General features: G+C 50.4%; 1 protein-coding gene across 5 annotated transcripts in view; it reads left to right on the forward strand.

The window, feature by feature from the left end:
- CAMKK2 (calcium/calmodulin dependent protein kinase kinase 2) overlaps positions 1-25,241 on the forward strand; it is a 49,283-nt gene extending 24,042 nt beyond the window's left edge. For 2 of the 5 annotated variants that reach the window (XM_047696961.1, XM_047696960.1), the window contains 11 exons: positions 3,088-3,124; positions 7,863-7,884; positions 8,021-8,109; positions 9,242-9,441; positions 10,076-10,129; positions 12,412-12,485; positions 12,582-12,669; positions 13,828-13,956; positions 18,688-18,788; positions 19,319-19,361; positions 22,137-25,241. In XM_047696961.1, the coding sequence (XP_047552917.1) occupies positions 3,088-3,124; positions 7,863-7,884; positions 8,021-8,109; positions 9,242-9,441; positions 10,076-10,129; positions 12,412-12,485; positions 12,582-12,669; positions 13,828-13,956; positions 18,688-18,788; positions 19,319-19,361; positions 22,137-22,301 (1,002 nt within the window). In that variant the 3' untranslated portion in view covers positions 22,302-25,241. The remainder of the gene's footprint in view (positions 1-3,087; positions 3,125-7,862; positions 7,885-8,020; positions 8,110-9,241; positions 9,442-10,075; positions 10,130-12,411; positions 12,486-12,581; positions 12,670-13,827; positions 13,957-18,687; positions 18,789-19,318; positions 19,362-22,136) is intronic. The other 3 variants (XM_047696962.1, XM_047696963.1, XM_047696964.1) reach the window with 3 other exon arrangements.
- Positions 25,242-25,836: the final 595 nt, after the last annotated feature.

The following is a 25,836-nucleotide window of genomic DNA, read 5'->3' on the forward strand; positions in this document are numbered from 1 at the left end:
AGCAGAGGGCCAGATTTGGCTTGTGTGCTGTATTTTCCATCCCTTGTTCTAGATCAGCAGTTCTCACAGTTTTTGGTCTCCGGATTCCTTTATGTGCTTCAGAATTATTGAAGACCCCAAAAAAGTTTTGCTTATGTGGCTTGTATTTATTATTATTTGCCATATTAAGATTTAAAACTGAGAAACTTAAAAATTATTTATTCATGTAAAAACAACAGAAGTCCCATTATGTATTTTTATGAAAAATAAGCATATTTCCTGAAAAAATTTACATTTTGTTTATTTATTTTTATTTATTTATTTATTTATTTATTTAAAGATTTTTACTGTTTTATTTGACAGACAGAGATCACTAGTAGGCAGAGGGGCAGGCAGAGAGAGAAGGGGAAGCAGGCTCCTTGCTGAGCAGAGAGCCCCATGCGGGGCTCCATCCTAGGACTCTGGGATCATGACCTGAGCTGAAGGCAGAGGCTTTAACCCACTGAGCCACCCAGGTGCCCCTACATTATATTTTTTAAAAATATTTATTTGTTTATTAGAGAGAGAGAGAGAGAGGGAGAGAGCAAGCGTGGTGGGGAAGAGCAGAGGGTGAGGGAGAGATAGTCCCAAGCAGACTCTGCACTGAGCGCGGAGCCCGACTCAGGGCTTGATCTCAGAATCCTGAGATCAGGATCTGAGCTGAAACCAGGAGTCGGATGCTTAACGGACTGCGCCGCCCAAGCAGTTTACATTTTTGTAAATTTTTGTTGTTGTTAACATCCGGCTTAATAGAAGATGGCTGGATCCTTGTATCTGCTCTTGCTTTTAGACTATGGTGACTTTGCGTGCCATGTGATTTCTTTTTTTTTTTTTTTTTTTTTTAAAGATTTTTTTTTTAATTTATTTATTTGACAGAGAGAGATCACAAGTAGACAGAGAGGCAGGCAGAGAGAGAGAGAGAGAGAGGGAAGCAGGCTCCCTGCTGAGCAGAGAGCCCGATGCGGGACTCAATCTCAGGACCCTGAGATCATGACCTGAGCCGAAGGCAGCGGCTTAACCCACTGAGCCACCCAGGCGCCCCAAGTGATTTCTTGTTTCTCTACTAGTAAAGGATGAGAGTAGAAAGGGCAACTATTACCTTAGTTTTATTTATTTAATTATTATTATTATTATTTTAAAGATTTTATTTATTATTTATTTGGACAGAGAGCCACAGTGAACAGTGAGAAAGGTAACACAAGCAGGAGTGGGAGAGGGAGCCCAGGCTTCCTGCTGAGCAAGGAGCCCAGTGCAGGCCTCAATTCCAGAACCCTGGGATCATGACCTGAGCCGAAGGCAGAGGCTTTAACCTGCTGAGCCACCAGGCACCCCGGAAGGCAGACGTTTAATGGCTGAGCCACCAGGCGCCCCTATTTTTTTTTAATAAGATTTTGTTTTTATTTATTTGAAAGAGAGAGAGAGAAGAGAGAGCATGAGCAGGGAGGAGAGGGAGAAGCAGGCTCCCCACTGAGCAGGAAGCCTGATGCAGTGCTCGATCCCAGGACCCTGAGATCATGACCTGAGCCAAAGGCAGATGCTTAACCAATTGAGCCGCCCAGGTGCTACTTATCTTAGTTTTAGTGTGAAAATCGTTTTGACCTCATAAACTCCCTAAAAGCATCTTGGGGATCCCTAGAAGTTCCCAGATCACATTTGGAGCACCTCTGGCCTAGATGACAGGATTTGTAAATGGCGTGTGATCAAGTATGTAATTGGATGGGTGTTGGAGGTCGTGCCCGAGCATGGAGTGCAAGCAGCCCAGCAGCCCAAGCAGCTGAGGAAGGGCTTCTCATGGGAACAGATGTTTGAATGACCCCGGTTGTTCCCTGGATGGAGATAATAGGGAAAGGACAGGGAAGAACATCACAGAGGATGGAACGGCATGTGCAAAGGGCCAGTGTCATCTGAGGTTACACACCTGCCCTTTGATGGGTGTGAGCGTTAGCAGAGGGCTGCCCTGGGCCTCTGCCCAGGGTACATCTCATTCTTAGAGCTCTCGTCCTATGGATCTTGGTTGACTGGAGAAGGTGAAGATGATGTGGGAAGAGGCAGGAGAGAAGGAGAAGGATGGTGGCTGCTGGCTGCCTCCACCTGTGACACTGAGTTTCACCGTCTCAGGTCGCTGATGCTGGAGTCAGCCATCTTGGAGGAAACTCAAGGACACTTGGTTAGCAAGTGGCTCTGGGTCCTGGTGGGATCTCCCTCGCCCCCCTGTGGCTTCTGACCTGTACACCCAACAAGACTGGTTGCCAGCCTGCCTCTTGGACAGACCTCAGACATTCCTCAGATGGACATGGACATTCAGGCATTTCCTGAGCACTGACTATGAGCCTTGTCTTGTACAGGGCACCACGGAGGCAACTCAGGCGGATATAGCCATTTGCAGAGAGGGACAAGATAGACATAAGATAGACATAAGTGCTGTCAAGTGACAAGCTGAAAGCAGGATGGCTGTGAGGAGAACGAGGACATGCCATGGTGGTTCCAGGCAGGGGGACGTCCTTTCTTAAGGGGGCAGGAGGTTGGGGGGCACTTCATGGAGGAGTTGGAAGAGCCCAGACAGGACTTGAATTTTTACCCTGAGGATCATTCTGCTGTCTCCTGGGAGACAGGTGGGATTCTTACTGAAGCTGAGACATTTCCCAGGGGAGGGATTTTTTTTTAAAAAAAGTTATTTTTTATTTGGTTTGTTTTGTTTTTGAGTAATTTCTCCTCTCCGTGTGGGGCTCAAACTCATGACCCTGAGATCAAGAGTTGCTTGATGGACTGAGCCAGCCGGGCACCCCCATTTCCCAGGGGAGGAATTTGCCCCTCCCTTTTATAACCTTTTTTCTAGATGTCTTGGACCCTTGAGGATTGGGTTAGAAGGTGCCTATTTTCCAGATGGCCTTTTGGATCGTGCACGCTGGGTTTTTTCCTGTGCCCTTCATCTTGACCAGTGGAAAGAACCACCCTCCCGTTGGCAAACGCAGTCATGTGGATGCTGCTTCCTCCCTGCTCTTATCATTTCTCTCTCTTCCTCTCCCCTGCTCCTCATCTCCGGCCTGTTCCGTGTGGCTGTGCCAACAGGTCCTGGATGACCCCAATGAGGACCATCTGTACATGGGTAAGAGAGCCCTTGCCGTCCGGTGCCCTGCCTCAGGCAGCTGAACCTGCCAAAGCCCAGGCGTCCTCATGAGCATTCCCTGTCCCTGGCATCTCCCGCCAGAGCTGGGCCCCACAGTGAGCCCCACATGAGGCTGCAGCTCTGGTTTGAAGCAGGAGGTGGAAGAGAGTGCTTGCCGGGACTTTCTCTGGAGGTCCTATTCATTCACTTTCAAATACTTACAGAGCTCATGCTAATGATGGGTATGTTCTAGGCACTAAGGATGCAGTGGTGGATGAGAATGATGAGGCTCCTGCTCTTGTGAAGCTGATAATTCTAGTCAGGGAATAAACCAGTTAACTTCAGATAGATCCTCTGAAGAAGGTTAAATAGGAACCTGAGAAAGAGGGATTGAGGGCCACTTCACATATGAGGTGATGATTTGGCACCTGAATGTCAAAGACACCGTCCTGTTACATGTGGGGAAGAGCATTCCTGGCAAAGGTGCAGGTGCAAAGGCCCTGAGGCTGGTGAGAGCTTAGTGTTTGAGGAAAATGTGGCCTTGACAGTGGAAACCAGGGAGAGGGGATGGGGATGAGGATGAAGAGCCTGAGCCATGGTGGGGCACGTGCAGCCTTGGAGGGCACTGCACAAAGAAATGAAAGGACGCAGGTGTTCCCTCAGAGACTTGATTTTTTTTAAATTGGTGAGGACATGGGACAGCCCTCTTTCAGCTCAGAGCGTAGATACTGATGAAGGAAGGAAGGGCAGGACTTCCAAACAGGACATTAGGATTTTGAATTAGGATTCAAAACTAGATAGCATACTGGGCCCAGGAATGCATGATAGGTCACGTGTCCTTGCAATATGACATGGGTGGGTGTTCAAATGAGCCTATACATTTCGAGTGGGTACAGATGACAGTGGGAGGGGTATCAAGGAGGTGAGGAGAGTAGGCACGAGCCCAGCCTGGAATCCAGAAGTCTGCTGGATGTGCGTGGGGATGATGCTTTGTTGCACAAGGAGTGATTATCTGGGGTCTGGTTTGAATGGGTCTGGTTTGAAAACAGTTTAGAGCTCACTTTTCTCCTCAGGTAGTTGCTATGGTTCAGTTCCAAGGACGCGTTGTAGCTTAGAACATGTTATCATGTTATTTTTCATTCCCTGCTCCTCTTCCCTGCCTTGGGTTTTTATTCTTTTTTTTTTTCCCTAAAGATTTTATTTATTTAGTTGACAGACAGAGATCACAAGTAGGCAGAGAGGCAGGCAGAGAGAGAGGAAGGGAAGCAGGCTCCCCGCCGAGCAGAGAGCCCGATGTGGGGCTCGATCCCAGGACCCTGGAATCATGACCTGAGCCGAAGGCAGAGGCTTTAACCCACTGAGCCACCCACGCGCCCCTCAGGTTTTTATTCTGACAGATGTTAAGCCTCTACAGAAAAGTTGGAAGAATAGTACAATGAGTACCTGTATACCTACCACCCGGATTCCACAGTTAATATTGTTTGTTGGATTTGCTTTATTTGTCTAGCCACCACCCATCCATTTCTGTATTATTTTTGCTGGACTATCCAAAATGTAAAGTAGCAGACAGACGTCTTGATACTTCAGCCCCTGAGTACTTCATTGTGCATCTCACATAGGGACGTTCTCCTGTGCGATCACAATACCATTATTACCTCTGAGAAAGTTAATACCAGTTCCCTGAGAGATCTAATGTGCACTCCATGTTCAAATTTTAGAAACTCTTTTTTCTCCAGTTAGTTTGTAAATTTTAGAACTTATAAAATCTTCCTGTGGAAATAATTTAGAAGCTACACAGCAAATAACATCACATATGTTAAATTTATCTATTTTTTTTTTTAAGATTTTATTTATTTTTTGAGAGCGAGCGAGCATGAGCAGGGGGAGTGGCAGAGGAAGAGGGAGAAACAGACGCCCTGCTGTGATGGAGCCTGATGTGGCCTCGATCCCGGGACCCCGGGATCATGACCTGAGCCAAAGGCAGTTGCTTAACTGACTGAGCCACCCAGGCGCTCCTAGATAGGTTAACTTTAAAAAATTACGTGAGAGGGCGCCTGAAAACAGACCTGTTTCAAGAGGCTAGCTTCCTCCATGCCAACCAAGTGACCGTGCTTGGGAGGAAGCACAGAAATTCATGAAGCACCTCTGGAAAGTTAAGTCTTCCATGACCAAGGTGGGATAGGCCAGAGCTGAAAGGACTGGCGCTCCTGTCGGTGGAAACCTTCCCTTCAGTGCCGTTGCCTTTTGCTTCTAATCACAGCCTGAAGCCATGGCAGACCTGCCCTGACTTGGGTTTGCCCAATACTGCTTGATGAACCTGAAGACGGGGAGGGGCCTGCCAGAGTTAACTTCCTTTTTCTGGTCTTCTTTTTATCTGAGGAGCCAGCTCTAGTCCCTTAGCCACCTTAGCCCTTGGAGAGCTTTGAAACAGTCTTTTTGGTTTCTTCTGTAAGAAACTCCGATATGAAAAAAAGCAAAACAAAACAAAAACTCCAGTGTGGGTAGATGATTCTAGAACAACAGACAGCTCTGAAGTTATTCCCCACTTGATTTTGAAATTCACTGTATGCATTTCTCACTTCCTAAAGGATAGCTTCATCTTCCCAGTTACGTTTGTCCAAGCAGGACAAAATGAAAATAATTATTCAATGTGACCCAGTAATTCTGCTCTTAGGTTTATACCCTCCAAAACCCGAAAACAGATATCCACACAAGTACTTGTGATGGGAATGCTTGCACATGGATGTTCATAGCAGCACTATTCGCAGTAGCCAAAATGTGGAAACAGCCCAGATGTTCATTAGCTAATGAGTGATACACAAAATGTGGCATATCCACACGGTGGAATAGTATTCAGCCATAAAAAGCAATGAAGTACTGATCGTTGATGCTATAGTATGCATGAACCTTGATAATATTGTGCTAAGTGAAAAAAACCAGTCACAAAAAGTATAGTTTATGACTCCATATATATGAAATGTCCAGAATAGGCAAATCCATAGAAAAAGAAATCAGATTAGTGGGTGTGGGGCGCCTGGAGGGAGGGACTGACTGCTCATGGGCACAGGTTTTTGTTCTGTTTTGTTTTGTTTTTGAGGGGGTGAAAATTTTCTGGAACTAGGTAGATGCAATAGTCGCACGGTATCACGATTACTAAGTTCCACTGAATTGTAAATTTTTTTTTTTTTTAGATTTTATTTATTTATTTATTTGACAGAGAGAAATCACAAGTAGGCAGAGAAGCAGGCAGAGAGAGAGGAGGAAGCAGGCTCCCCGCCGAGCAGAAAGCCCGATGCGGGGCTCGAACCCAGGACCTGGGATCATGACCCGAGCAGAAGGCAGTGGCTCAACCCACTGAGCCACCCAGGCGCCCCTGAATTGTAAATTTTTAAAATAGTTAATTTTATGTTAGGAAACTTTCACCTCATTTTTTTTTTTAAAGAATTTATTTATTTATTTGACAGACAGAGATCACAAATAGGCAGAGAAGCAGGCAGAGAGAGAGGAAAGGAAGTAGTCTCCCCACTGAGCAGAGAGTCCGATGTGGGGCTTGATCCCAGGACCCTGGAATCATGACCTGAGCCGAAGGCAGAGGCCTAACCCACTGAGCCACCCAGGCGCCCCTCACCTCAGGTTTTTATTTTTATTTTTTTTTTAAACATTTTATTTATTTATTTGACAGAGAGAGATCACAAGTAGGCAGAACAGCAGGCAGAGAGAGAGAGGAAAGCAGGCTCCCCGCTGAGCAGAGAGCCCAATGTGGGGCTCGATCCCAGGACCCTGAGATCATGACCTGAGCCGAAGGCAGAGGCTTAACCCACTGAGCCACCCAGGCGCCCCTCACCTCAGGTTTTTAAAATGGAAAGAACAAAACCAAACCAACAAGAACAACAAAAGCCTGTGCAGTTCCCTGGACACAGCTTATCTAATACTTGGTGGTTTGGAGCAGGGGTTCCCCGCACATACAGAGCTGGGAAGGAGCTGGCAGGGTGGGAGGCATTTGCATGTCGTGCATGAATGTGTCAAGAAAAGGCCCTGTTTAGGAATCGTGGGATGAGTTGGCCTTTGAGGTGCTGAAGAAATCTCCACCCCCTCCCCACCCCCCTTCAAGTCTTGTTTTGGATTGGGAGTCACAGGAAACAGTCTGAGGCCCAGCTGACCGCAGAGCATTGAGGAGTTGGAAGAATCTATAAGCGTTCTCCGTCTGTGGCCTGACACAGCCTGGCAATGTGGAGGATATGGGAGGGATTGTTGAAACATGTTCTTGTTTCTTGAATCAAAACTTTGCTGGGGTCCTGAAGACCTCTAGGGCTCCTTCTTTGTGCCTAAGTAAACAGATGTTGGGTTGTGTCCCCATAGACCTGTTCTATGGCATCAGGTGGCTCAGAACCTGGGTGTGACTACGAGAACATAGTTTAGTATCAGTTGTATCCCTGGAATCTCCAAGGTATGAGTGAAGAGAAGAAAGGATCCCATGAGCCATCCCCACCTGTCTCCTGTCTCCGTGCTTTGTTTTCCCTGGCCAGGGGGTCCTTGGCTGTTTTGAGGACTAAAAATACAGCCAGACCGGGGAGGACCTTGCAGGACCTTGACTAGCTTTGGCTCAGTGGATTGTTCCTTTCTCTAGCCCCAGTACTAGTTTCTATGCTGCTTGGTGTTCTGTGGGCAATTGGGGAGGAGGAGGAAGATGGATTTCCAATTTCCCAATGTAACAGTTGACCCCCTTTTCTTCCTGCAGTGTTTGAACTGGTCAACCAAGGGTGAGTATCCTGTTTCCCTGGCAGGTATGATGCCTGAAACTTCTGAAGCTGAGCTTCTCATGGGAGGCGGTGCTTGGTTCTGCTGGTGAGAGAAGGTGAAGGCCAGTATGTCTGCTTTTGCTTTTCGACCTTCCAGGCCAGTGATGGAAGTGCCCACCCTCAAACCACTCTCCGAAGACCAGGCCCGTTTCTACTTCCAGGACCTGATCAAAGGCATAGAGTACCGTAAGCAGGGACCTGTGGGAGGATTCTCACCCGGGGGTGGTTAGCATCCTAGCTAGCGGATGGCAAGTGGGAAAGTGGAATTTCCCTCCTGGAGTGCAAGCAGCAGGTGGGTGGGAAGCAGAATTGCCTGAAATGCAGTCTTGGACAGCTGCAGAAAGCTATGCTCCCGATGAACAGAAACTCTTCTTTCTGCCACAAAAATTGAGTCATATTGATAATGACTGTTTGCCCCAGGACTTTCTTTGTGTACCAGGCACTGTTAGGGGCTGTATTTGCATTGTCTCTTATGCCCAGTAACCCTGGGATGGGGATCCTGTTAATTTGTTACCTTAGTTTTCTCATCTGTAAAATGGGAATAAAGTGTTTCTCACCAGGGTGGAAATCAGCCAGTATATATCAGTAGTTCTGACTGACAGGTGTCCTTTCTGATTCTGACTGTAAAACATTTTGTCTCTTCCCCTTGCCCATTGTTGGGAGATTTAAATGGGGAAAATGGGAACCACTTAACACAGGGCTAGGCCCCAGGTGGGGCACTCAACAAATGGAGCTGGTGCCCCTATTACTGGTATCATTGTCGTCACTACCACCAGCAAAGAAATGCAGTTGGGCCTTCCAGACCATAGGAAGAGGACCACGTCCTCTCCCATAGGTTGACATCCAGGCAGGAAGGAGTTAATGAAGTCCCAGTCTTACTTTGTGGTCCACACTTCCATTGGACCTGCTCCAGTCATTGTTGGTGTGGTGAACAGGTTGAGTGTTGGCATTAGTAAACGAAAATATGTTTGTCATAAGTCGTGAGGCTTCTAGCTGGAAGCCAGCCAGGCTCAACAAAAACGCTGCAGGGACCGTCGTCCCCCATGACTTAGAGTAGAGCAGGTGGTTACTAACTATTATTGTCAGTTGATGTTTCACTCCTTAATTTTGAAGATGGGGTAACTTCCTTAAACAAACCCCCCCCCTTATCTCTCAAAGCTGAGGGTATGTAGGTTTGGGAGGATAAGGCTTGGGGCTTGGGGGCTGTGAAGGAGCACCGGGTCAATGTCTGTGTTTCTGGGCTCTGGGGGGCTGCGCAGAGCTCCTCACATGGTTCTCCTGCTCCCTCTCTCCCATCTGGTGTCCACCCCACTCCCAGTACACTACCAGAAGATCATCCACCGGGACATCAAACCTTCCAACCTGCTCGTGGGAGAAGATGGCCACATCAAGATTGCCGACTTTGGTGTGAGCAACGAGTTCAAGGGCAGCGATGCGCTCCTTTCTAACACCGTGGGCACACCTGCCTTCATGGCGCCGGAGTCACTCTCGGAGACCCGGAAGATCTTCTCTGGGAAGGTAGGTGTGGACCTGTCTGAGATGATGAGTTCTGCTTGTGATCAGGTCCTTTCCCTTTAAGTGGCAAAAATCCCACCCAAACTGGCTTAAACAACGAATCCACTGGATCTTGTAGATGAAGAGCGGCTTCCGGTTTGGCTAGATACCGGGATTCACACAAGAACCCATCTCTCCATCTTTCAGCTGTTTTCTTGAATTGGTTTCCTGTCCAGGTGGGTGGGTACCCCCAGTTCCAGGCTCCTCCCTATCAGCTTACCTACCTCAGTAGAAAGAGCATTCTTTCTGAGGAACCTTCGGAAAAATCTCGGGATTGGCTGTGATTGGCTCAGCCCGGGTCATGTGCCTATTCTTGAGCCAACCGTTGTGGCTGGCGGCGGGGAGGGGTGCTCTCATTGGTCGGGCCCGGGTCATGTGCCTACCCTTAAGCCAATCACTATGGCTGGTGGGAATGAAGCTCTTATTGGCCAGGCTTGGCTCATGTGCTCACCCAGAGGCCAGGAGCAGGATCCGGAATCAGAACTGGGTGGTTTCTCAGAGGAAAGTTGAAGGATTTGATTTAGTATTTGGCTGCACAGGACCCGTAGACAACCCTCCCTGCCTCTTGGCCCCTTACACGAAGCTCTTTCTCTTGCAGGCTTTGGATGTTTGGGCCATGGGCGTGACGCTGTACTGCTTTGTGTTTGGCCAGGTAACGGGGTGGAGTGTCCTGTCTGCTGACTGTCGCTGGGCAGCCCCGGTGGGTTAATAGTTACCCTTACGGGGAGACAGTACTTAGTCATTGAGTTTACCACAGTTAGACCTGAATGTGAAAAAAAGATGCTTGTCCAAATGTGCATACCTGCATAGAATAGTCCTGTCTGTGGGAAATGATCTGTTAACACGAAGGATTGACAGAAGCTCCAGAGGTTGTAAATAGTTGACAGGTTTGGCGCAAGGATGACAGATGCGCTACCTCTCTCCCAACTCCGACTCCCCAGACGGACATCACAAGTCAATAGCCGCTGGCACCCTTTCTTCCAGAGCCCAGGGCTGCTTTGATGTTCCTCTCAGAGTGTGTTCCCAGAAGCAGCTGTTGGGGGGACAGAACTGGAATGGGCGTGAAAATCCATTTGGCGTTATTGACTGAGGGAATGCGGTCTCATCTCTTTGTCGTTGTTCTTTTATTGTCGTCTCTTATTATGTTTAGGAACTTTGGTTTTTGATTCTGAAGTTCAGATTAAATTATGTGGACAGTAAAAGCACAGATTTTTCATTTTCATGAACTTGTGCTTTTATGGAGGAAAGCTTAAGAAACCGGTCTCATGGTTTATGATGTCCTCCCCACCAATATTTGATGAAATTTTCAATCCTATAGCAAAGTTGAAATGACTGCAGGAAACACCCACACAGCCACCAGCTGTTTCTGCCATAAGCATTTCGCTGTATTGGCTTTATCACAAGTCTGTCCATCTTCAACCTGTCTTTATTTTTTTTACACATTCCAGAGTAAGTTGCTAACATCTCTACACTTGCTTCCAGATGTTGCTTCGGAATGTAGTCATTAGCTAGAGCTCAGTATTTGTTTGTTCTTCTTCTTTTTTTTTTTTTTTTTTCCTTTTTGGGGTAAAATTGGCATATAATGAAATATACAGATCTGAAGTGTACTGGTTAATGAGTTCTGTCAGATGGGTACACCTGTGTAATCCAAACTCTTAATTCAAGTTACTGCTCTCTTTTTTTTTTTTTTTTCAAGATTTTATTTATTTGACAGTTAGAGATCACAAGTAGGCAGACAGGCAGGCATAGAGAGAGGAAGGGAAGCAGGCTCCCTGCTGAGTGGAGAGCCCAGGACTCTGAGATCGTGACCTGAGCCGAAGGCAGAGGCTTTAACCCACCCACGCGCCCGCCAAGTTACTGCTCTTAATGAAAGAATTTTCCTTGGACGGGAAAGGACCAGGTTGCATTCTGTGACTTTTTCCCACATTCTGAGCACCCCACATAAAAGTTCCTTTTCTGGCACTGTACCTGAGTTCCTCCCAGGTCTGTTCCACCATCGAGAAGCACTGATTTGTCACCTGGGAAGTGGCATGTGAATGGGCTTCAGAGTCAAAATCCCAGCTTTATGCTTCCCAGGACATGTGACCTCTCTGAGCTTCTGTTTTTTTCTTTTCTGTAAAATGAGAAGAATATTTATGATTTCTTAAGGCTCTGAGAGGATCAGCAGATCTAATTCAAGCATTCATTAACTCAACAAGTATTTACCAAACCCCTACTTTGCACCGGGGGTATTCCTGGGCACTGGAGAAACAGCAGGAAGCAAGACCAGCAGCAATCTTCCCTGCCCTCTTAGAGCTGATGTTCCCCTGCAGGAGCTAAACAGTAAACGAATACAAATGTAACATAACATCCAGATTGGTGCTCTGAGGAGAAATCACATGGCAGCAGGTGGGGGGTGGTCTGCTTTAGAAAGGGGCTCAGGAAGGCCTCCCTGAGAAGGTGAGCTTTGATCAGATAGATACCTGAGTGATGGGAGAAAACGAGCCATGCAGTTGTTGGTGGGAAGAACATTACAGGCAGAGGGAACAACCATTGAAGATTGGTCCTGAGAAACCTCAGTCCAGGGCCTGGCCCAGGTTAAGGCCCAACGAATCACTGCTGTCACCCCTACATCTTAGGTATTGTTCTTAGTATTATTACTGTTCACCCAGCAGGTGGGGCTACCTCTGGGTAGAGGAGTCTTTGCTTTTGTATAAGTAGGTAAAGTAAAGCACAGCTGCTGAGGAAAGCCACAGGGTGGTTGGGAGGGGCTCTAGCCCTTCTAGAAGGACATCCCTGGTTCTGCTAGCCTTGTGGCATGGGAACCGCTCCCTCACTAGAGTGGGCTCCTGGGCATTTATTCCTCTGCTATAACCCACGTGGAGTGATGCCGGCCTGGGCAAGACTGATGTGGCAGCCATCAGTGGCCACTCTGTCCCTGACCTCTCTCTGTAGTGCCCTTTCATGGACGAGCGGATCATGTGTTTACACAGTAAGATCAAGAGTCAGGCCCTGGAGTTTCCAGATCAGTGAGTATTGCCTTTCTGTCCCAACTCCCCTTCCTCTCCAAGACCTTGGTGGTCCTTTGTGTGTGTCCCACCCTTAATGTGTCTTCCACCCCCCAGGCCTGATATAGCTGAGGACTTGAAGGACCTAATCACCCGCATGTTGGACAAGAACCCAGAATCAAGGATCGTGGTGCCAGAAATCAAGGTACCTGAGGGCCACCACTCTCCATGGGGTGTGCACCAGGGGCCAGGCCTGTGTCCTCTGCTTGGAATTGTTTGGCTCAACCCTGCCTCGGCCAGGCCCCACGCCTCTCTGTCCACAGCGCTGCGCCCCTCTTGGCACTGTTAATCCTCCCATGCCCTGGGCCTCTGGGCTGCTAAGGGCTGGTGGTAATGGGAGTTGGGGAGGAGGATTTGGACTTGTGTTAACTGTGATTGTGGAAATGGGATCTGCTGCCAGTGGGGCAGCCGGTGCTCGCTCCAGTTGGCTTGGGCTGATGGCATTCACCCTCCCTGGACCAGACCAGACTGGGGTCTCTGTGTGCTCCACACCCTGGCTGCCAAGGTCCTAGATCCTTTTCTTGGCCCTGCCCATCCCTTTGAGAAATCTCAGTGGGGATGGGAGGAAATTAGTGAGCAGGTTGACACCATGTCCCTGGACTGCTGAATTCCATCCTTTTGCAGAAAGCAGTGTTAGGAGAGAGCCCTGTGCATCCCCTACACCCTGACCAATGGCACATGCACACATCTGACTCGTTAAGAAATCCAAAGGTTTGCTTCAGGAGCTCCTAGGCATCTAGCTAACTAGGATTTGAGGAGGAGGAGGCCAGATGGCTACAGATAACGACTTGGACCCCAGGGGTGGTGGCGGGGTGGGGAAGATCCCCGCCTGGGTCCTCTCCTGACTCTGTCCTTCTAACTGGTCTCACTGTGCCTCCCTAAGCCTCTCTTTCCCTTTCTGTGAAATGGGGACGGTCTGCTTGCTCTCAGCAGAGCCTTTCAGGGGCATCAGGGAAAGTTGCTGAGGGGTGATGGGTGCTCCTTGGGCAACCATGCAAGGCAGATGTCAAATTCTGGTCACTTCTCCCAAGACCTGGGCTAGATGAAGAGTGCGGTCTGGTGCACATCCCGGCCTGGTGGCTCCCTCCCATTCTCTGTTTCTGTCTTTTCCACGTTTCCTTGCATCTCGCTCACCCCCACCCTCTGCCTGGCTTGCCAGCTCTCTTGCATGCCTGACCTCAGGCCGCCACCTCTGCCCTCGCGCATTCCCTCCTGGCTCCGCTCACTGGCAGGGCCTTGGTGTCGCCCTCTGGCCTCTGGGAGCCAGTCGCCTGCCCCTCACCCCTCCTGTCATTCGTTGAAGCTGCACCCCTGGGTCACGAGGCATGGGGCGGAGCCGTTGCCATCGGAGGACGAGAACTGCACGCTGGTCGAGGTGACTGAAGAGGAGGTCGAGAATTCGATCAAACACATTCCCAGCCTGGCAACCGTGGTAAGGCGGGACGAACCACTGACCGAGAACAGGGACAGCGTGAGGCGGGCCAGCAAGGATGGGCCGGGGCACAGGCGGGCAGCTAAGAAGCAGACGCTGGGCCTGAGAGTCAGGGGATGGCTGGGTCTGTCCCTGACTCACAGCCTCCAGGCTCTGGGCCTTAGTCACACATCAGGCCAGGAGGCCCTGCATCTTAACAGTTTTAGTTCTGTCTACAGGCAGATTCTTTGTGACTATAGGAAGGGGTGACTCCTTTCCAAAGATCCTACTGCTCTTTCTGGAATTCCTGCTTTCAGAGTATGGCAGGGCGAGGAGAAGGACCAGGGCAGGTGCCAGGGGTGGGAGCTGGAGCCGAGGTCTCTAAGATGGAATTCCCACCTGGCTGGATGTTCGGTCTCCAGAGTGGATGGCTTAGACTGCCTCACATCTGCCATGTGGGCAGCTCCCAGGGCTAGGGGCAGGGGCTCCCAATTCATGTGCTTTTATGGCCTTGCGTTTGGGTCCTGACCTAGGAAAAAGGACCAGAACGTGGAGTCCTCAAGCTTAACCTTGAAGACTCTGGGAATCAGTCATTTGCCAGTCCCCTACCCAGGAGGGCATCTGGCTCCAGGAAGGAGACTAGGACTCTGAAGGTCCTGGGGTCCAGGCGGCAGAGTCCAGTTGGCCGCCCCACTAAGGCCACCGTGAAAGCCCTGGGGTGTGTTTGGCTACCGCTGGCTCCAGCAGGCAGGCAGGGTTCTAGGCTCTGGGAGGAACTGGTGAGACTTTCCACAAAGACACAGTGTCTGGCCTCAGGTGACTGCCCCTTGAGGAGCCCAAGTGCTGGCTCCTTCTCTCCCAGCTTTGCACTTCTCCCTCCTGCTTCCCCACACACTTTTCTCTCTCCTTCTTCTAAAACCTGAGCCCCCGTGGTGGGGCATCCATTCACATCTCCCTCTTCCCGCCCCACCTGGGGCCTCTGCATGACCTTCACGTTAAAACTCACCCACACTCACTCAGTCTTTCTCATCCATGTCCTGCACCCATAGTGGGGGAGGCAGCTGGTGTCAGACCCAGGTGCCCACCACAGTTTATTCTCTTCTAGGCTCAGGGTGTTCTTAGGAGGTCTCTGATCCTAGAGGTCTGGGAGCAGGGGTTCCAGGGATGAGCAAAACCAACACGGTGTGCCTGCCATCTTGGAGAGGCGGATGCTGGGCAAACAACCAACAAAACACAGGGGCTGCAAGGTGTATCCCTAAGCGGGGCCACGGAGCCCTAAGAGGGGGATGTGGCCAAGATGATGGGTTGCAGAAGTCCTTCTGGAAGGAGTGAATATATACTGAGTGGATGGCAGGGTGTTACTGGCTGAGGTGGTATTGAGTAAAGGGTGTTTCTGGCAGAGGGGAGAGCAAACGTGGTGATTCTCTGCTGGGAGGAAGCTTGGCCTACGAGAAGCTTCAAGAAAACCAGGGCCACCGAGACAGGGCAAGGAAGGTGGGGGGATGGTGCCATGAATCTGGGCAGGAGGTGGGGCCAGACCACCCAAGACCTGAGGCCACAGCAGAGATTTAGATCTTGGTCCCAAGAGAGGTGGGGAGCACCTGCAGGGTTTAAATCGGGGAAGTAGCCCCATCACAGTTGGCCTTGGAAAGACCCCATGTGGAAAATGGAATGTGGGCACCAGGGAGGAAATGGGGGCTGCTGCAGCCATCTGAGGGTGGGGCCAAAGGTGGGGAGGTCCAGGTCCACATGCCCAGTGTGTGCCAGGCACAAGGTCACAGAGATGCTCAAGGTACAGCCCAAGCCCTTGTGGGGCTCCTGGCCTTGTAAGAAAGATGGAGGGAAAAATCACCCTCCTTTGCTGTCACACGGCGACAGGCCCGTGCAGAGGAAGAGCCTCTTCTGCTGGGTCCTGATGGCTGGGCAAGTTGACAAGGCCACAGGGAGGGGCAGGACAGGTGGTCTTGTCGGGGACAGGGAGTGGGGTGGGGAGCGACACCAGCAGAGGCATAGAAGAGGAAGGGCTGGTACGCTCCTGGAACCACAGAACACCAGTGTTGGCCAGGGAGGGACGGGGAGTGCCTTGCCAGGGGGTCTAAGTCAGTGGTTTTCTTTTTTTCTTTTTTAATGACATAGATCTTCTGTGTTGTAAAACAAACCATTTTAAAGTGAGCAGTACAGTGACATTTATTACATTTACAATATTGGGCAACCATCACCTCTGTGCCGCTGTCATCCCCCCACCCCAAGAAACCCTGTACCCATTACCAGTCACTCTGTTCTTCCTTCGCCCCAGCCCCTGGCAACCCCCGGTTAGTTTTCTGTCTCTGGATTTGCCACTCCTGGGCATTTCATGTCAGTGGAATCACACAGTATGTGATCTCCTGTGTCTGATTTCTTTTACTCAGCGCGGTGTTTCTGAGGTTCATCTGTGTTGTAGCGTGCTGTTCCTTTTCCTGGCTGAATAACACACCGTTGTACGGCTAGGCCACATTTCGTTTATCCATTTTTGAGATGATGGGTGTTTCCACCTTTTGGAACATCACTGTTTTTGTTTTGTTTTGTTTTGTTTTTTTTAAAGATTTTATGTATTTATTAGAGAGAGAGAGAGTGTACACAAGCAGTGGGAGGGGGCAGAGGGAGAAGCAGACTCCCTGGTGGGCTTGATCTCAGGACCCCAAGATCATGACCTGAGCTGAAGGTGCAAGTACACTTAACCGACTGAGCCACCAAGGCACCGCTGTCCATGTTTTTCTAAATACTTAGATTTCTGGGGCGCCTGGGTGGCTCAGTGGGTTAAAGCCTCTGCCTTCGGCTCAGGTCATGATCCCAGGGTCCTGGGATCAAGCCCCGCATCGGGCTCTCTGCTCAGCAGGGAGCCTGCTTCCTCCTCTCTCTCTGCCTGCCTCTCTGCCTACTTGTGATCTCTCTCTGTCAAATAAATAAAATCTTTTAAAAAAAATAAAAAAATAAAATACTTAGATTTCTTCTTAGTAGCAGACACATGAAACAATTCAGAAGCTCTGTCAACATGGAAAACAGCTTGAAAAGGCACCATGTTCTGCTGGAGGGGGTGGGGGCCGGCTCCTTTCAGGCTGAGGTCTTTTCCTTAAAAATTCCTTCAGAGGATGCAGTAGCCAAAAGCATCACCAAAAATAACTCATTCGCTTCTTTGTTCCAGAATCGTCCTTGGCCCTCTGGCCAGCAGCAGGATAAGTTCCAGAGTCCTGTGGGTGAAAGATTATGTCCAAGAGTGAGGGAATCAGGTCTGGGCTTTGGAGAGGATGGGTCAGATCAGTAGGGGTGAGGCAAAAGACTAGGAGGCAGAGGAGGGAAGCTGAGCAGGGACCATGGGATGGGATGAGGGAATGTACCTTTTCCCAAGGGATCAGGCAGGTGTCTGCCAACCAGGCTGGGGACCCCATCTGTGTTAGAGTGGGTAAGGGGGCCCACGAGCAAGTTCCCACTACTGGCAATGGACCAGCCTGCCCCCAGTGCCTTTCATACTTGGATGGACCTTTGGGAACTCTCAGCCCCTTCTTCACACCACAGCAGCCTGTGGGCTGGCCGCCGGCAGTGTTCTGGGGTGTTTCCTCAGCTCCTTACACCCTGTCAGGTGTCTCCCATCCTCTACTCAAATGTAGCCCCCTGAGAAGTAGGCAGCCTTGTGTGGTGTGACCACTGTAGCAGTCTGGCTTTTCCTCAGAAGGTTAAAGGTGGTCATCACATGATCTAGGAATTCCACTCGGGTACAGACCCAAGAGAAATGAAAACTCTGTGAGAAACAGGTCCACACACAAAAACATGTGCACGAATGTTCAGAGCAGCATTATCCACAAGAGCCAAAAAGTGGAAACGACCCACATGTCCCCCAGTGGAGGTGTATCCATACAAAGGGACATCATTTGGCCCTGAAGAGGAAGGAGGCACTGACACCTGCTGCAGCCATAGGAGCCTTGAGAACATGGTGCTCAGTGCGGGAAGCCAGACACAAAAGGCCGTACACCGTGTGCTTCCATTTATATGAAATGCGCAGAATAGACGAATCCACAGAAATAACACAGATCAGTGGTTGCCAGGGCCTGCGGGGAGGGGAAATGGGGTGTGCGTATACTGCGTGTCTTTTTGGGGTGATGGAAAGTTCTGAAGTTAGATGGTGGTGATGTGAATATACTAGAAATCACTGAAGTGTACACTTTAAAATGGTGAGTGTTCTACTGTGGGACACTTATTTCAGCTTAAAGAGAAGTGCAGCCCCCGAATTTGGCCTGGAAAAGAACAGTTGGTTTCTTGTTGGAGTGGTCAGATAGTTTTCACCGAAAATAAAGGCCCAGATTTGAAGATGAGACGGGTTGGTGGGCCACGAAGCAGGTGTAGTGATGGCTTGTGTGTGACAAGTGCCAAGTTACTGGAGGGACAGTGCTGGCCTCTCCTGGAGCACAGAGCCACACACACCTACCCCCTCCCCGCCTGGGGGGCTTCAGTAGACTGAGACGAGATTAAGACAGCAGAATGTCAGAATGAACGGTTTTGGACATGGACTAGTTGGATGTGGTGATGGCTTTGTTGTGTCCTCAGTGGGCGGGATGCTGCCTGGGATCTCTCAAAGGCCTGTCGCCAGCCACAAGCCGTGGGAGCGGCAGGGAGGCTGGTAGAGAAAGGAAGAGGGAGATCGCTCTTGTAGAGTGGTGCAGGGGAGGTGGTTGCCTGGAGTCTCCCCCAGGTGGCCCAGCTTCCTCTTCTGTCCTTCAGATCCTGGTGAAGACCATGATACGGAAACGCTCCTTCGGGAACCCGTTTGAGGGCAGCCGGCGGGAGGAGCGCTCATTGTCGTCACCTGGAAACCTGCTCACGTGAGTGGCCGCCTGCCTTCCTCCGGGCTGGGGAGCTAAGGGCCTAACACAGGGCAGCCCTGCCCAGCGCACTCTGCCCGGGGCCCATCCCTGGAGCTGAAGCGTCTGGAACAACTTAGACCAGGTCTACCACGCTCACTCGGGGAAATCAGAGCAGCTGCCTTTGGTTTCACCACCACCCCGCCCCACCTGGGCTCAGCCCGCCTTTTGTGGATGCCTAACCCATGCTACAGCCTTTCTCCGGGAGACTTGCACTTTAACTGAGGGACTTCTTGAGAGTCAGAATTTTTGTGGCCCAGAAGCATGCATGCTCCATGGTGGGATTATCAGCCCGGCGATGGATGAGCAAGGCCTTTCTCGCCCACGTGACCCTGTGTGTCACAGCAGGGGCACCCTGCTCAAAGTCCTCCTGCAACAGCTCTGGGAAGCTGGTGTTGGGCGTCTGAGTGTCTCTGGGGTGGGGGAAAGGCATCTCATAGATCCCAAGTGTCCCTTCTCACTTCGTTTTCCCTCCCCTCTGGCCATTCCAGCAAAAAACCAACCAGGGAGTGTGAGCCCCTGTCTGAGCCCAAGGTAATGCCTGCCTGCCTGCGCTGTAGCCTCTGCCGGAGCCTGGGGGCGGGGGCAGCTGCAGAGCACGGGGCCTCCCCACCCAGGTGGAGGGTCCTTCCAGCTTGGGCTGCTGTGCCCAGGCTCCCCTTGGGCCTCGGGACCTAGGACAAAAACAAGGGTCATCCAGGGGCTTGGACCCGATGGCGGGTCATGCATGTGGGCTGGGGCTGCGGGTGCATGGCGCTCCACCCGGAATGCCTGTGAATTCACCCAGGTCTCATTGACCCAGTCTGGTACCCACATATGCTCCGGGCACGTCAGTGGCATTGAAGCTATGTCACAGGGTCCCGTGGCTGCTCCTGCCCTGGGGCCATGTGGTCAGAGCGTAGATCAGGCATGCAGTGTTCTGGGGCTCTCCAGTATCCACCCCTTTCTTCTCTGATGGGTGAAGACCTAGAAAATAACTTCCCTTCCCGCCTGCTGCAAATTAGTGTAAGAGTCCTGTGTCCCCCGGGGTGCACCTGAATCTTTTCCCTTTGGCCATTTGTCTTCTCAACACAGCCTTGTCAGCATTACCAGCATCTCCCAGGACAGATGGGAGTTTTTGTCCCTGTGGACTAATGATAAACATTTAGCACCCCTGCTGCCTCTCTTCCCCCTAGTGCCTGTGGCAAGATAGAAATTCTAGGATTCCTTCTGTTGAGCTTAACTCACTACCTTGTCCTCAACTGGGAACTCCAGGTAGTCATTTCTGTGTATTTTTTATTAATTTTTTTGACATTTAAAATTTTATAATTGGGAAAACATTTCTATGTTCTAAGAGCAGTTTTATTGACATATAACTTACATATGACATGTAACTTACATAATATGTAAGCTTCACCCATCGGAAGGGCACAATTGTGAGTGGTTTTTTAATATATTCACAGACTTGTACAACTAAGACCACAGTCAGTTTTAGAACATTTTTATTAGCCCCAGAAGAAATCCTGTCTCCCTGCTGTCACCATCAACTCCCCATTCCCAGCGGCCACTAAGCTGCTCTCCGTGTCTGTACAGTTGCCCTGTTCTAGACACTTCATGTCAGTGGAACTGTACAGCATGTGAGCTTTTGTGTCTGGTGTCTCGCACTCGGCATGGTGCTCCAGGGTTCATCCGTGGTGTAGCAGGCATCAGCGCCTCCTTCCTGTTTCTGGCTAGACGATATTTCGTTGTGCGGGCAGACCACCTTGTACTCCTCCATTCGTTAGGTGATGGACGTTGTCTCCACTTTGGCTGTCACAAATGCCTGCCGCTACAAGCGTTCGCATACAAGCACGCGGCCATTCTGTGTGGTGGGAGTGATGCATGAGATGAAGATTACTGGCCAGCCGCAGCACAGGATCAGGGGCCTGTGGGGGACAGTTTAGGATCAGGGAAAGTGGCAGTTAGCCATCATTCCTGCCAGGTGGTTCCCCACTTATCTGCTGCCTGCTACTCTTTGAGCCTCCCGGGGTGATAGAGCCTAATGGGCTGGACTTTTTCTTCTCAATCTCAAGTTGTAGGGTTTGCCTCCTGCCTGTGTGCTAGTTGGTCATCTGTTTCTTATCTTCAATGAGCTCAAAATCGCAAGGGCCAGAGATTGGCCCGAAGGGCTTGAAGACTCCTTTATCCCCTCATCCGGAGTCCCAGCAAGACCTGCGGATTACTTCTCTTGCCCTCAGGCTGCTGGTGGGGTGCTTGGCTTGTCTGAGTGACCCAGCACTCTGGAGTTCCCAGGGCTTACTCAACTGTTGGAGGCCTTGGGTGCGAGGCCTGCCGGCTGGCCGCCTACAACTACACCTGCTGGTCCAAGCAGGCACTTCTAGAGCAGAAATTGAGGACGGGATTGGACATCTAGTTACAGCTCTCCTCCCTGGGAGATTGGACCCCCTCTTCTTCGGCAGAAACCTAAAAGCCAGTGAGCCTGCGCTTGAAACAGAGAGGGGTTTCTTCCTAGGAGTGTACAGATGTCACCCTTTCTTCTGTTGTGCCAGGACAGAGTTTCCCTTCTGGCCAGGGACACACAGCAGACAGTAGTGTGGCTTCCCTTAGAAGGGGCCCCTGTTGTTGGCGGTCCAAGTGATTTGGGCTTCTCAAGGATTTTCCTTTCTAGCTCCTTAGTTCAGCCTATGTGTCCTCCCAGGCACATCTCGCTGGGGGCATTTCAGGATGTGACCTCTCAGGGACACGGGGATACCTTTCCTCCCACCTCTTTGGTCTCTTCTGCTCTGATCCCTCACATCACCAAGAGGAGGGCCCTTCTCTCCATCCAAGGTGTCCCATGAGCCTGTGTGCAGGTGGCAGTCCTCTCCTCTTAACCACGGTTTTCCAAAAGGCCGGCTCTGTGCCAGGCCAAACCCAGGTGCCCCCCAGGAAGTTCACCTACAGGTGACTGAAGAGCCTTCAACCTTAGCCTGAAGAAGGAAGCTTGGGGTGGGGGCTGGTGGGGAGACATATCAAGATACCTAAAAACCTCCAGGAACAGGCCCCCTCGCTGGCTGCGCCCTACACACGTGGCATGATTTGGGGTGTTACACAGATAGGTTCGCATCTATTTTTATAGTTCCTTTCTATTTTTGGCAAGTGATGCTGCTTTTCCATTTACAGAGGGGGATACGAAGTCTCCTCTGAAACCCTCATATAGGCAAGAGAAGGGGAGAGACTCTAAAAGGAAAAGCCAAGTCAGTGACATTGCAGGTGGTGTGGGAAGGTGGGAGACGCAGGTTCAGGCTGGGGCAGCCTTGCCTTAATGTGGGTTTTCTGTTCGGTGAGCAGGAAGCAAGGCAGCGAAGACAGCCTCCGGGGCCCCGACCCACCCCCCGTGGGGGAGGAGGAAGTGCTCTTGTGAAAGGCGGTCCCCGCGCCGAGAGTTGGGGGGCCCCGGCCCCTGGCCCCTGCGCTCGCATGCATCCTCTGCGGCCCGACCAGGCGATGGAGTAGCTGCCCGGACGCGCGACCTCGCATGCAGGCTGCACCCTGCGTTTCCATAGCAGCATGTCCTACGGAAACCCAGCACGTGTGTCGAGCCTTGACCGTCATCTCTGGTGTTTTTGTTTTGTTTTGTTTTTCTTCCTTTGTTGTTTTAAAGGGGACAAAAAAAAAAAAGACTTGACTCCATGACATCGACCTTGGCCGCTGGCTGGCTGAACGGGCAGGTGTGAGGAGTTGCAGACCCAAAGCCACATGCATTTTGGGACAATTGCTTTTTAAAAGTTTTTATGCCAAAAATCCTTCATTGTGAACTCAGAACCATGTCAGATAATACCAAGTGAATGTGTGTGGGGTTTGAAAATCATGAAAAAACTGGCAGGGAACTCTGGCGGTGTGGGCTGAGACCACAGAGTGAGTTGCTGTGTTTGAGAGGGAGAGGAAGAGGGGGTGTGGCTTCTCCTGCAAACCCCGAAAGCCCCAGACTCTAAGCCCGTGGCCCCTTCCAGGACTGGGGGGCTCACAGGGTCAGGGCCGGGCTGGCCCTAGGAGCTGCTAGGAGCTTCGATGCACCTTATTTGTAAGAAGGACTTTAGACTTTTTTATGGGTAGAGTTGTAGTCTGGAAAAGGGAAAGGGCTTGAAGCTTAGTTGCTTCGCAAAGGGGATTTTCCACCCCTTGAAGGGCGTTCCATGGTAGCTGGGGGACAGGGGGAGCAGTTTCACCTAAAGGGCTGATAGCCACTCACAGCGGGTTTCTGAAATACTAACTGAGCTCTGGTCAGTCTCTCGTTAAAGGACAAAACCTTCAGGGTGAAATCCTACACTTCCATGTACATTACATGGCTTATGAGTAAACAAAATATTTTCGATTCTCTAACTAGACCGAACTCTAGAGCAGTTCAGAGATCATTTAGAGCTTTCAGGATTCTTTCCACAGCTTCAGGCTTGTGATCAGAGTTAGAGCCAATGAAATCTGTGCCTGTATATTAACATGCAGCTTGGCCTGTTCGTAACCTGTGTATCCTAGAGACCGCTGAAGTTTTGTTTTCTCAATTACTAGCTGATTGTTGGTGTCAGTGAAACACTTAGTTTCTGGAGGGCCGGTGAGGAAATACTCTGCTTCAGTGGAAACACAAATGATCATCCTTACTGGCAAAGCTCTGTGAGGATCCACACAAGAACTCTGGGGCACCCTGTAGAGAAGGTTGTGGAAACGCAGAGTGGTCCTCAGGGTCCAGGAGAACCAGGGCTTGGCACAGGGAGTTCTGTTTTGTAAGCCAAAAGCCCGGACAGAAAAGGCTCACCTTTTTGTTTTCTGACTCATGCTGGGAATTCTCACTGCAGTTCAAGTGTGACTTCTTCCAGAGCCACACATGGCTGAGTGGGAAGTTCAAGGGGGAGGAAAACAGGAAGGCCTTTGGCCTGGGAGATTCCCAGTGTTTTGTTGGTCTCTGGCTTGGGGGAAATGGTGTCGGTAACTGGGCTCAGAAGACATGCTTTCCTGTAGTTTCTGTTTGATCATTGCTAGTAGGACGACTTCTTGCAGAGAGACAGAGGAGCGAGGCCTCGTGCCCCCGCTGCCCAGCGCACTCACGGAACCTGGGTGTTCTTGGCTTCCACAGACTTTCGTAAGCTCTTGACTGTCATTTAGCCAGACTTTCCTTGCTGCCGTACAGACAGTACAGGATTAAGGAATGCTGGTTTCTAAGAGCAGAGACGACCGTCGGAGGAAGGGTTGTCTGTCCTGCTTGCTTGCCTTTTGTAACCTGGTCCTCCCTCTTGCGTTCCTGCACGTGTTTGTGTTTGCGGACGCCGCCCCTTCTGGGAGCAGGTGGGGTCCGGTTAGTTTGCAGTCAGCACCTTGCCAGTAGTTCAAGTCAACCTGTCCTTAGTCCCAGCCTGTCTGTGTGGACTCTGGCCTGGCCGAGCGGCTCGCCCGGGGCGGGCGGGCAGCAAGCTTTCTGCAGAACTCCTGTTTACACAGCTGCATCCGGCAAGACCATTTCTTCCACCGCAGAACTCGCCACGTAAGATTCCGCATGCGGAATGCCAGCTCTTTAGGTGGGTGGGCTCCTCATTTTTTTTTTTTTCCTCCTCTCCAAAGAAACACCAAAGAAAGCTGTGCAAAGAAAGTGCTTCCCCCAAAAAGTATAAGCAGAGGGCTGTACCACACAGCGGTAGGGTTACCATTCTCTTGGAGCACAAACTTTGGTTTTTTGGAAGCTGGCTCTGTCAGGAAAGGGGAGAAGATATCATGGGCAGCTTCTCCAGGTTAGCAAAAAGGATTCCCTATCAGTTTCTTCCATTGTTGGCTCATCTGTGGGACCAATTCGGTGTAAACAACTTGGGGCCTGCACAAGGTCTTGCCCCATCTTCCTCTGCCCTGTTCCACTCCCCCTGTCTCTTCCACAGTCTTACCGGGGGCTTCCAGAAAGCCGTAGCTAGCCCCTTGTTGGCGCTGGGGGCTGGAGAGGCTGTATCCCTAGGGGTCTGTCCTTTCCTGTGAGTTAGGGCTCCTATCCTCAAAGCCCTTCTGGACCGAGGAGGCAAATACCTGAGCATTTAGATGCATGGGCTCAAACTCTCACTCATCTTCCAAAAGGGAGCTTTGCATTGCTGGGGGGAGGAACCATGACCTCCACTTGCTTCCAAGGTGCTAGAGAAGGTTTCAAGGTCGTCGGTTCCCTTCCTCTTTGCAGCTTTATGGGCTGAGTTTCGTGGGACTGCTGACTTTTCTATTCTGTGTCTGATTTAATGCCCGATGCTTCTGTTTTATTCCTGATCCTTTCTACTATGCATTTTCCTTTTATCAGGTGTACAAAGTTAAATACTGTGTATTTATCACTTAAAAGTACATGAATTTAAGAGAAAAATAAGCCTTTGGTGTTTTTCCACAGATGTTTAAGCTTCTCTGTAAACTTGAAATAAACAGACAGCAAAATGGTGCAAAGCCTGGGCCTTTTGGAGGTATTTTTGTTGGTCATTGTTTACAGATGTCTGTAGGACATCCGTCCTTATGTGTGTTTTTCTCCCTTAGGCTGACTGTGAGATCAGTGGCCCAAGTCAGGCCTAATGATGTCAGCATTACGTTATTCATGTCAGTGTCGCTATGTCCTAGTATCCCGCTACTGAAAGTGTGGTCCCTGGACTGGGATTGTCAGCATCTTCTGGGAGTGGGTTGGAAATGCAAATTCCCGGGCCCCATTTCAACAGGATCCCCAGGTGACTCATGACCACAGAAGTCTGAAAAGCACTGTTATGGCAGGCAGGTAATTGCTAGGTTCTTCTATTGGGAGACCAACTAGGTGAGCCGCTCTGGGAGCGGTAGTAATTCCACACAACACATCCTGTGAGCAGGTGTGTTGTAGGACACATTGCTCTACAAGGTAGGTATTTATCCCATTTTATGGATCATCCTCTGTAAACTGAGGCTCAGTCGTCCGAGGGCTCCATCTTTCAGCAAACGCGGTATTCTACAGAGCTTGGACAACTACCGGTTTTCATGGCGTGTGGAGACTTTTAGAATGGATGCTTCCTTCCAGGCT

Source organism: Lutra lutra, chromosome 12, assembly GCF_902655055.1.
Source record: "Lutra lutra chromosome 12, mLutLut1.2, whole genome shotgun sequence".
Taxonomy (NCBI): Eukaryota; Metazoa; Chordata; class Mammalia; order Carnivora; family Mustelidae; genus Lutra; species Lutra lutra.